General features: G+C 45.5%; 2 protein-coding genes across 2 annotated transcripts in view; both read right to left on the bottom strand.

The window, feature by feature from the left end:
* The window catches only part of LOC127319773 (putative cysteine-rich receptor-like protein kinase 39), a 250,813-nt gene that overhangs the window by 1,544 nt on the left and 237,201 nt on the right, over nt 1-12,068 (bottom strand). The window contains exon 10 of the mRNA XM_071819710.1: nt 7,636-7,690. Within this exon, the coding sequence (XP_071675811.1) occupies nt 7,636-7,690 (55 nt within the window). The remainder of the gene's footprint in view (nt 1-7,635; nt 7,691-12,068) is intronic.
* The window catches only part of LOC127321675 (probable coatomer subunit beta'), a 195,511-nt gene that overhangs the window by 149,865 nt on the left and 33,578 nt on the right, over nt 1-12,068 (bottom strand). The window lies entirely within an intron of this gene.

Raw genomic sequence — 12,068 nt, 5'->3', positions numbered from 1 at the left:
GACTGCTACCCTCTGAACTGTTGGTTGATTTCCTTCGGACACATTCAACTTCTTGATTTCATCCAGTTCTTATTTCTCCTCATATGCATAGTCTACTAATCTGCTCTTAATTAAACAGTACTCTGACCATTTGTGGATAGACAGGTCATGCAACAATGCAAGTGATGGCAAAATTGGTAGGCTAGAGTAGTGACGGTTTAATAATACGGTCTTCTTTATGCTACAACCAAGCACTTGAAGTTTTTTGTACTTTTCTCGGATGTGCTACTTCCAAGCTTTCGACTAAATCGTCAGAAAGTCTTTATTTGTTTCTGTAAAAAGGTAAGGTTTTGTTCATTGATGCCGACGAGTTTTAGTGAATCAGGATTCTTGGGGTACTCATATGGTCCATATTATTACTAGAGGATCTCCTTGGAAATTAGTGGTGACACTCTTGGTACATGATAATCTGTCTGACAACCAATTTGGTTATTCTGAACTGTCTTACTACTAATAGAATGGTCAGTGATTCTGTTTTTTGGTAAAGAAATTTGTGGTTTATGTATTCAACATTATTATGGGAGGTTGCACAAGCTAGCTGTCCAAATAAAGCAGACTATTTGTTACTCCCTTCAAAAGGTGAGGTGCATTCTTTATTTTAAAAATAATATCCCTCTGTTTCTCAGACAGATTTACGCATCAAATGAATCTAGAATTTTGGAGCCTCAAATTGAAATTTCTCAAGATGGGAGGACACGAAGATTTCTATGAACAACACTAAATAGGCAATGTCTTGATTTCTTGTCTGGAACTGTATTGAGCTGTCTATGTTGGCCTAACAACTTCAGTGGAGCTTAATTGAATTTTGGAATCTTAAGTTCATGTAGAAATCTGGTTTGGCCAAATTAAAAATCATGTTAACTAGGCGGTGCAATTTTCTTTGGTGTACTCATAAAGCATTATTTAACTCCGTCTATGTTGTCTCAACATAGCCGGTCCCAAGCCCGGGTAAAGGAGGAGGGTTGTGATAGGCGTGGCGAGCCAACGTAAAAAACCCATCCACTCTTATGGAGATGAAACCCAAAGGAACCTCGTTGGGGCGTAACCCTCTTAGCGACGCGCCACATCGGAACCCGGGTGTGGTGTCAAATGGGCAAGGGCCGGGCCGTCACCCCCTTGGTGGCGCGCCGTATCTTGATCTGGATACGGTGATAAGTGAGCAAGGGTCGGGTCGCCGTATCCTTAGTGGCGCGCTGCACCGACGCCCCGGTGTAGTGAAAAATGAGCAAGGGTCTCCGCATTTGACTCGACGAGTGTGGAGGGTAAGGAAGTTAGCCGAGCCTAGGAGGATACGCTTAGGTAGCTGGAACGTAGGGTCCCTGACGGGTAAGTTACGGGAGTTAGTCTATACGGCGGTGAGGAGGCGTGTTGATGTCCTATGTGTCCAAGAGACCAAATGGAAGGGACAGAAGGCGAAGGAGGTGGAGGATACCGGTTTCAAGTTGTGGTACACGGGGACAACTTCAAACAAAAATGGAGTAGGCATCTTGGTCAATAAGAGCCTCAGGGATGGAGTTGTGGACGTCAAGAGGCAAGGGGACCAGATGATCCTTGTCAAGCTGGTTGTTGGGGACTTAGTCCTCAATGTTATCAGCGCGTATGCCCCACAAGTAGGCCACAATGAGAGCACCAAAAGGGAGTTCTGGGAAGGCCTGGAGGACTTGGTTAGGAGGGTACCTATTGGTGAGAAGCTCTTCATAGGAGGAGACCTCAATGGCCATGTGGGTACATCTAACACAGGTTTTGAAAGGGTGCATGGGGGCTTTGGCTATGGCATCAGGAACCAAGAAGGAGAAGACGTCCTGAGCTTCTCTCTAGCCTATGACATGGTCGTAGCTAACACCCTCTTTAGAAAGAGAGAATCCCATCTAGTGACGTTCAGTAGTGGTCTACACTCTAGCCAGATTGATTTTGTCCTCTCTAGAAGAGAAGACAGACGCGCCTGCATTGATTGTAAGGCGATACCTGGAGAGAGTGTTGTCCCTCAACATAAGCTGGTGGTTGCTGACTTTCGCTTTAGGATCCGTGTCCAGCGGGGTAAGCGCACCAAAGTCGCTAGAACGAAGTGGTGGAAGCTCAAGGGTGAGGCATCCCAGGCTTTCAGGGAGAGGGTTATTAAGGAGGGCCCTTGGGAGGAAGGAGGCGATGCAAACATGATGTGGACGAGTATGTCGACCTGCTTACGGAAGGTCGCTGTAGAGGAGTTTGGGGTGACTAAGGGAAGTAGAAGGGAAGCTAAGGATACCTGGTGGTGGAACGATGAGGTCCAGAAGGTTATTAGGGAGAAGAAGGACTGTTTCAGATGCCTATATCTGGACAGGAGTGCAGCTAACATGGAGAAGTACAAGGTGGCGAAGAAGGCTGCAAAGCGGGCGGTGAGTGAAGCAAGGGGTCGGGCGTATGAGGACCTCTACCAACGTTTAAACACGAAGGAAGGCGAAAGGGACATCTATAAGATGGCCAAGTTTAGGGAGAGGAAGACGAGGGATGTCAACAAAGTCAAATGCATCAAGGACGGAGAGGATCAGCTTCTTGTGAAGGATGAGGCGATCAAGCGTAGATGGCGGGAGTACTTTGACAACCTTTACAATGGAGAGGTTGAGAGCTCTACCATCGAGCTAGACGACTCCTTTGATGATACCAGCATGTGCTTTGTGCGACGTATCCAGGAGTCTGAGGTTAAGGAGGCGTTAAGGAGGATGAAAGGAAGCAAGGCGATGGGTCCTGATGGTATCCCCATCGAAGCGTGGAGAGGCCTTGGAGACATAGCGATAGTATGGCTAACTAAGCTTTTCAACCTCATTTTTCGGTCAAACAAGATGCCCGAAGAATGGAGGCGGAGTATTTTAGTACCAATCTTCAAGAACAAGGGGGATGTCCAAAGTTGTACTAATTACCGTGGAATCAAGCTGATGAGCCATACTATGAAGCTATGGGAGAGAGTCATTGAGCACCGCTTAAGAAGGTTGACAAGCGTGACCAAAAACCAATTTGGTTTCATGCCTGGGAGGTCTACCATGGAAGCCATCTTCTTGGTACGACAGCTGATGGAGAGATATAGGGAGCAAAAGAAGGACCTTCATATGGTGTTCATTGATTTGGAGAAGGCCTATGAGAAGATACCTCGGAATGTCATGTGGTGGGCCTTGGAGAAACACAAAGTCCCAATAAAGTACATTACCCTCATCAAGGATATGTATGATAATGTTGTGACAAGTGTTCGAACAAGTGATGGCGACACTGATGACTTTCCAATTAGAATAGGGCTACACCAAGGGTCACCTTTGAGCCCTTATCTTTTTGATTTGGTGATGGATGAGGTCACAAGGGATATACAAGGAGATATCCCATGGTGTATGCTCTTTGCGGATGATGTGGTGCTAGTCGATGATAGCCGAACGGGGGTTAATAGAAAGTTAGAGTTGTGGAGGCGAACTCTAGAATCGAAAGGTTTTAGGCTTAGTAGAACTAAAACTGAATACATGAGGTGCAGTTTCAGTTCTACTAGGCACGAGGAGGGAGAGGTTAGCCTTGATGGGCAGGTGGTACCGGAGAGAGACACTTTTCGATATTTGGGGTCCATGTTGCAGAAGGATGGCGATATCGATGAAGATGTGGGCCACCGAATCAAGGCTGGTTGGATGAAGTGGCGCCAAGCTTCTGGCGTACTCTGTGACAAGAGAGTGCGACAAAAGCTAAAAGGCAGGTTTTATAGGACAGCTATTCGACCTGCGATGTTGTATGGCGCGGAGTGTTGGCCAACGAAGAGACGACATATCCAACAGTTAAGTGTAGCAGAGATGCGCATGTTGAGATGGATATGTGGCCACACAAGAAAGGATCGGGTACGGAATGACGATATACGGGAGAGAGTTGGGGTAGCACCGATTGAAGAGAAGCTGGTCCAACATCGTCTCAGATGGTTTGGACATATCCAACGGAGGCCTCCGGAAGCGCCAGTGCATAGCGGACGGATAAAGCGTGCTGAGAATGTTAAGAGGGGTCGTGGTAGACCAAACTTGACATGGGAGGAGTCCGTTAAAAGAGACCTGAAGGTTTGGAATATCGACAAAGATTTAGCCATGGACAGGGGTGCGTGGAAGTTAGCTATCCACGTTCCGGAACCATGACTTGGCTTCGAGATCTTATGGGTTTCAACTCTAGCCTACCCCAACTTGTTTGGGACTGAAAGGCTTGGTTGTTGTTGTTGTTGTTGTTGTTGTTGTTGTTGTTGTTGTTGTACTCATAAAGCATTATTTGATTTTAAGTGCCCGATGGCAATCACATGTTGTCAATTATAATTCCAGTTATTTGGAACATACATTCATAACTTCCCTTAATTGTTGGGGTTTAGCTGTGTTTTAGGAAACAGAAATAATTTAGCAAGTGTAAAACATTGGCAGCCCTTGAAGCTGAGAGGAGGAAACATAAGCACATAGGGAGCGACTACAAAATACTGAGCTTAATGGAGAGATAGTTGAAGCAAGAGGATAGTAATGCTTAAGTGACAAGGTGAGTATTTCTTTTCCAATCTTCCAGAATCCATATGCTCTATTTCTGCACAAATGAACCTATACATATTATTAGTCCTTGTGTCCCTTTCACCTCCTATTTTTCATTCATCTAATGTGCCATCTCTTTATGAATTAATGAGGTTATTATATAAAAAAATATTTTTTCTTTTGAATTACGAATGACTTAATAACACAACATCTGATTTCTATGAAGTATTGCTTCCTTAACAACCTATAAATATTTTTAGTCGTTGTGATGATTAGTTATAAGAACTGAGTATTTTTGTTGCATCCTTTTTGTTAAGAGCACACACTTGCTTTTTTTACCAAGAAATACCAATCACTAGATTTTGGATCATTGGTACCTTGAGCGTGCTCATGAGAAATGTATTACAACCACAACATTATCGCGTGATGGATGACCGATATTCAGATCCCTCTTTTGATACAGTTGCAACGTTTCTTACAATCATATATACCACCAATTTGAATTTACAATGGAGTTACAATGATAGGTGACAAAACAGCAGCTGCATCCCCTTTGACTTTGCCAAATTTTATGACAGTTGATAGACTGTCATGGAATTAGATAAAAACTCCTTTCTCAAGCGGATTCATTCAGTTTAGTTATCTCTTACGCTACACGTCTTTCATCTAATTACATAGGTTGTTCTGTGTCCGTGTTAGCTAGGATGGAATCTTAGAGGTTTATCCTTTTTTACATTGCGCTTGTGTGGTCCATCGATATTTCAAATGTATAGTTCACTGCTTCCAAATGAAATGTACTTTCCTTAGCTTGATTTTTGTTTCATGGTTATTGGATTACGAAGTTAAATGTATGCTATTAACATGGAATTAATCACCTTGCATGGAGGTATGTGATTTTATTAGCGTCGGATTGTTCTAATCTATATTTTATTCACCAGTTTTTTGTTGATCGGGTATTTGGGACGAAGAGAAGAACTGGACATGATGTTGGTCAAGAGTTGGCTCCTATCATTTTAGTGCCAAATCAAACTGCCATGATAATTTGTTTTGGCAATATATTCTTGCCACGAGCAATTGTGGTGTCGCTACCAATAGGTGCCACAAGTATCAGGTACACACTTCTAAAATTTGCCATTTTCTCCATCTGCATAGATGATTTCCCCTGATTGTACTGATGTTTAAGCAAGTATTGACAGTAATTGTAGTCGTTTTCTACCAGATTGTACCTAACAAGTTGTTTATAAGCATAAAGATAGTCTTTCTGCCGTAAAGATATTGGTTGAATCCCCATGACACTACAGTATCTTGGCAACATAGCTAGTTGAAATTTATTTGATTACTTTAATTTTTCTCAGCTTATTGATTGTAGCATTAGGTAGGAAGAGGAAGCCATGACAAGTTGCAGCAGTTCGGCCATAACCGGTGCAAGGTATACTTATCTTTAATATTTGGACTGGGATTCAGTGCTGACTTGTTAGTTTTGTTTATTATAGATCATTGCTTCTCTACATTAATTATAGCAATTTCTTAAGTGGTGATGCTGATGTCGGTAGTTAGTTGGTACTTCCTCTCTCCCAAATTAGGATGCATATTTGTTTTGGTGAAAGTCAAACTCTATAAACTTTGATTAAATATATAGAAAATTATAGCAACATCTACAACATTGTCTCAATGTTATTAGAATCGTCATGAAATATATTTTCATATTATACGCATTTGGAATTATAAAAATTGATATATTTTCATATATAGTTGGACCAACTCTTTATAAAGTTTGACTTTGACCAAACCTTATATGCATCCTAAATTGGGAAGAAGGAGTAACTAGCAAAGAACTTTGCAATACAATACATTAATATCAATGTTGAACTTATTGAATCTATCGTTTGGGCTCATTAAGAAACACTAAAATTTACGTAGCCATCCGATCGTATTTAATCCGATCGTATTTACGTAGCCATCAGCGAGATCGTGAGATCAACCACCGTCGTGTCCTACTCCGTCCCTGCCCTCCATCCACGGATCGACAACAGCACAGGCGATCTCGGGGCCGGCGAGCATGTCGATGGTCCAGATGAGGCGGCGTGGGCGGGCTCCAGTGCAGGTGAGGCCCGTTGGGCAAGGGGCTAGCGAGCACGTCGCCGACGCAAGTTAGGCCTGGCGAGCTCCGCCACGGGCGAGCTCTACAAGGGTCTAGCACAGGCGAGGCGGACGAGGGCGAGCACATGCGCCGACACTAGCAAGGCGGGCGAGGGCAACCTGGGCGAGCATGGGCCCCGGCGAGCTCCGCCATGGGCCGGCTTGGGCGAGCTCCGCAAGGGATAGGTGCAGGCGAGCTCCATCACGTGCCGGCGCGGGCGGACGAGCTCGGGGCGGGCGCCAGCAAGCGTCACCGTCAAGTTCGGGGCGGCCGGCGCATCTCCGCGCTTGGGGGATGTTGGTCAACGCCACACAAGAAAATTTGCAATTAAACCTAAAAGTTAGATATATCTAAATTTAATCTCCTTCCACATTTACAACCCTGCCACGTAGGACTAAAAGTAGGCCTCACTCGTCAGAAACCTTGTTAACATGTTAAAAATCAACAATCGGTTGACATTGCAACAAATTCACTCAATTTCGGTGGATTTTTGCAATTTTACCAAATAGTGGTGGTTTTCGAACTTGCCGCTGTAATGTGGTGGTCTTTTGGAATTAACTCCAATATTCCTGGAAGTTAGTCTAGAAGCAGGAAGCATCCCATAATTCCCTACTTCTATTCAGCGTCGCACCATATTAGACCCACCTCATGTGGCAATAATTGGTTGTATTCGCATTCATGCCAACAACATGCATGGCATGATGACTTCACATGATATGCCTCGCATAACACCTAACGACCCGAATCGACCCAAACTAGAGATGGAGGGGGCATCCTATACCGTAACAACCTCGGAAACTCCATTTAGGTAATAATTACCCACGTTTCACTTAGGTCATTAGTTCCATTCTATATTTCTTTGAGTAATTTAATTTAGAATGAAAGATATACGTTATATAATACTTTTGACATTGCACATTGTGCTGGGAACGACAGAAGGATGATATTACATACCTGGTTCTGGTGGTTCCAAATAGAGACTTCGCCACCTACATGACCTAGCAATATCCTGCGCGACACATTTGGATACTCAAAGGTACAAGTATATATAGCACAATTAACCCGTTTAGTCATTCCATAACTATATACAAACTTATCAACAATCGTGCTGCCTCCGCAACTAGTATAACATATAAATGTAATAAATAGAATCATTCCATGTCTGTTAAATATAGACAAAATTTTCAAACCTTGTAATATAAATATAAAAGATTGTTGTTCAGTATACAAAAATAGTTTGCGTTGCCTATCCCATGGCAAAAAGCACTCCCTCGAGTTTTATAAAGGTATTTATTTTGGACATAGAAAATTTTAGCCTTTCCTTGGAGATCATGACCCGTGTTTCCTTAGAGATTTGGCAACTCATAGTTGTCTAGGGGTTGATTGGGAGTTTCCTTCTTGTGGATCCTCCTTAAGAAGTTTGTGAAGATTCGAGGAACACCTCAAGTTCCACCATGATGACTGGTCATGTTCTTCATGAACGTAGATTATTAAGGAGAAGAAGGTAATCTCTTAGTGAGTTCGATATTACATTCCTAAGCCTCACCAACAAAGACATAGATTCGCACCAGAGACTTGAGCTTAGGGATACCTCTGATGTCTTTCGGTTCTAGCACTTTACTTACTCGCATGCTTTATTTTGTTCTTATTTGGGAAAGTTCTTACAAGTTTATTTATTGCTTTAGTTTAATTAGCTCTAAATAGATTAGATTTTGATAATATCTTATTCACCGGCAGTAGTTGATAGACCTCGGTCTTTCATGTGCCTTCTACATATCGTCTTTGCCATATGTAACATCCCAGATTTTAGGTTTGGGTAATGCATCAAGCATTCATGCATATTTTAAAAATCATTCTGAAGAAATCAATAGTCAATTGAAATTTTCCAAAAGCTATTAGGCATAGCCTACAATAATTATTTTGAGTATTTGCTTTGGACAGAGAAGTAGTCTCAGAATGTCATAAAATAGTATTTAGGATTTTGAAAATTTTCAAAAATATTATTCCAGTCAAATCGGGGTCCTAAATTAGATTGTACAAGAGAAATTAGAATAAGAAAAGGGAAAAAAGAACTAAAAAACGACCGGCCGGGTCAACCAGCCGGCCAAGCCAAGACAAGCATGGCCCACAGTATGCTGACAGCTGAGGCCCGCAATCGTCCAGGACGAACATATGACTTCGTTACCGACTTGTTTTTCCGCGTTTTTCTCTTATATTCCACCCCGTTTCTTACTCCCATTTGCACACATCCTCATACGATTTGCCCTTTAAAAATATCTCGAAACCCTACTCCAAGAGTATGCACTGATTCGGAGCGCCCATGTCTGGCCTTTTAGAACTAAGAGCATCTCCAGCCGCGTTCCCCAAAGCATCCCCAAACGGCGCCGGATCGAGCGTTTGGGGATATGTTTTCTTCGTGCCGCGTTTAGGGGACGTCGCTCCTCAGCCGCGTCCCCCAAACAAAATTTCAGATTTTTAAAATTTAAGCGAAAACAACTGAATTCATTCAAACTTGCGATATATTACATAGATTTGAACGAAATTCGATGAAATTTAAACTAAACCCTAATCTAGTAGTACTTGCGGCGGCCAGAGGCGTCGTAGTACTGGTGGAAGTTGTACATGTCATCGACGACGACATCCTGCTTGCCGCGCTGGTCGGGCTCGTCGACGGTCTCGTCCTTCACCGCGCCGCTTGGTCCAGCCTCGGCATCGTCGGTGAGGTCGACGAGTGGCTTCCCGCTGTCGCGGATGGACATTGCGATCGCCAAGTCGAGGTCGCCCCTCCAGGCGTCCTTGTCGTTCAGCGATGCCGCGAACGCCGCGTGCAGCCCTGGACAGTCGTCGGGGTTGTCGCTGCTGGCGATGAGGCGCTGCTGGCGCTCGTACTCCGCCAGCTGCGCGGCCTTCGTGGTTTCCTCGTCGTCCTGCTCCTCCTTCACCTCCGGCTTCGGGATGAGAAGGGCGCCGCCGGCGCGCCTGTGATGCTGCCGGCTGACGTTGTTGCCGCCGCGCCTCGGATTGACGGGCGGCGTCGAGAACTCCGGCTCGTCCTTCACCTCGCGCTTAGGCACGGTGTAGGGTGCGGCGCGGTGCGACGAAGGCGCCGATCGCGTCGGCCCTGACGAAGACGAGTTGGAGTACGTCCTCCTCGAGCGTGCTGCGGGCGTAGGAGATGGTGGCGGCGACGGTGGCGTCTCCAGCCTGGGCGCGCCGTGCTGGATGCCCTCAATGACGTGCTCCAGGGTGCACCCGGGAACGTCCCAGAAATGGAGGCGCCCCTTCCTGTTCCAGGTGTTCCGCCGGCCGATGAGGCCCTCGGCCGGCGGTGCTGTGCATCTCGGCGTCGTACTACGCCTGGAAGTAGTCCACCCACCATGCGTCGTTGCTGGTGGGTGCCCAGGTTGGATCGGCTCGCTCCTCGGCGGTGAGGCGAGCCCGCCGGGTCCTGATCGCGTCCCTCCAGCGCTCCGTGCCCTGCAGCGGCGGCGGCGGGACGCCGAAGCCGTTGACGGCCATCTTCCACCCGCCGCTGCTTGGCAGCCGCATGTCCGGCGGGACAGGATATCCCGTGCGGTACAGCGCCCACGCCTCCGCCACGGTGAGGCTGCCGCGACCGAAGCCGTTCGCCGCGACGCTCTTGCGGGACGACGACGACATTGGAGGAGGAGATTGGAGCGGCGAGAGATTGGGGCGGCGAGGGAGGAGATTGGATCGGCGAGAGATTGGGAGCGGCGAGAGTTCGGAGCGGCGAGATTGGAATGGGGAAGAAAGGAGGGGCGCTCTTATTGTACAGCGGCGGCAGGCGAAGCGGCAGCGGGGCGTTGGCCGCAATAAACGCCGGCGCGGATGGCCACGCGGCCATGCACGATGAGACGCGTCACTGCGTCGCATGTGAAAGCTGGGGGCGCCATTAACGTCGCTTGACCAAAGGTAGACGACGGGGTTTTAGGCTTCCGTGTCGCTGACGCGTCGGTCCCGCGTCTTCTTGCCTCGCATTTCGTTGTGTCCGGCGTGCCCGGAGCGCCCCCTGTGGAGCGGGGACGGGCTCGGGGCGCCGGACACCGGATCGGGCCGCGCCGGACGGAAGGAGGCTTTGGGCCCGTGGCTGGGAACGAAATTTTGTCCGACGCGCCCCAAATCCCTTTGGGGGCCGCTTTGGGGGACGCGGCTGGAGATGTTCTAAGCTCTTCTCCTTACAGTACAATGTCACCCTAATTGTTCTCCCATCTGTAGAGCATGGGAACGTCCGTGATTCTTGGTTGGAGTTTCATCGGAGTTCACGAACTCCATCCGCTCGTAGCTAATGTTTCGGGAAGGAGGAGATGCCGCCAAGAACACCATCGTGAACACAGTGACGATCCGGCGACCATCCTCTACTTCTCATCCTCGGAAGATCGTCGGAGCCGCAACCAACGTCGACAGTCCGACCCTCGCGTTGCTAGTCGCCGTCTGTCTCCATTATTTTGGGTTTAGCTCCCAGATCTAATCTCAGCCACCTATTTTCTTTTTAATCCGACTTTATATTTTGTTGATCCGCGTGAAGGGTATTGTCCATTAGCATCGCACCATGTGGCGGGCTGTTTTCTGAATAAACTTGAATTCCCGTATTTACTGGAACTTGTAAAATTCATAGAAAAAGATCTACAAGGCCGTTTTTCGTAAATATAATATATATGGATTTAGAAAATTGTGTAAAATATTAATACATAATAAAAACCCAATTTTACTATAATTTAATTTTCGTGAATTTCAAACACTCTAATGGAGTATTTTTGACATAACTTAAGTTCTACAAATCCGATTAAGTTGATTCTTTGTCATCGGCTTTTAAATTTAATTCTCTATACATGAACCTGATACCAAAATTATTTAAGAGATTTTTGAAAAAATCTACAGAATTCAAATTTAAATACTTAACACACTATAAAATACCTTTTTTTTGCATGCATCATATGTTATTCTAAATAACCAGGAAGGTTAATGTGTTTAATTGTGAAAGTTACTAAATTATCATGCATGCATATATTGTTTTTATTACTTTGGTTATTGAATGTGCAATTGTTTGCCATCGTTAGATTACCGGAGTATTATTCCTGTGATTGCGAAGAGTGCGTGAACGACAAAAATTAACGAGGCAAGCGTCACTTCATTGTCCCATTATTTTTTATATGCATTTTGTTGTTGTTTTCAGTGCCTATGCATGTGTACAATTGTTTCCTAAATATATATTGCTATGCTATGGTTCCTATGTGTCATGTCTTTACTCTATTATCCTTTGTCACCATCGTATTGTAGAATTCTTAGCAATGCTATTTTTAGATACATGGGTTGGGATATCATGATGTGGTGAGGTCAATGAAGAGTTATGTTTTTTTAATGAAAAC

Source organism: Lolium perenne, chromosome 5, assembly GCF_019359855.2.
Source record: "Lolium perenne isolate Kyuss_39 chromosome 5, Kyuss_2.0, whole genome shotgun sequence".
Lineage (NCBI taxonomy): Eukaryota > Viridiplantae > Streptophyta > Magnoliopsida > Poales > Poaceae > Lolium > Lolium perenne.
Note: the sequence above shows the minus strand (reverse complement) of the source record. Positions and strands in the feature narration are given on the sequence as shown.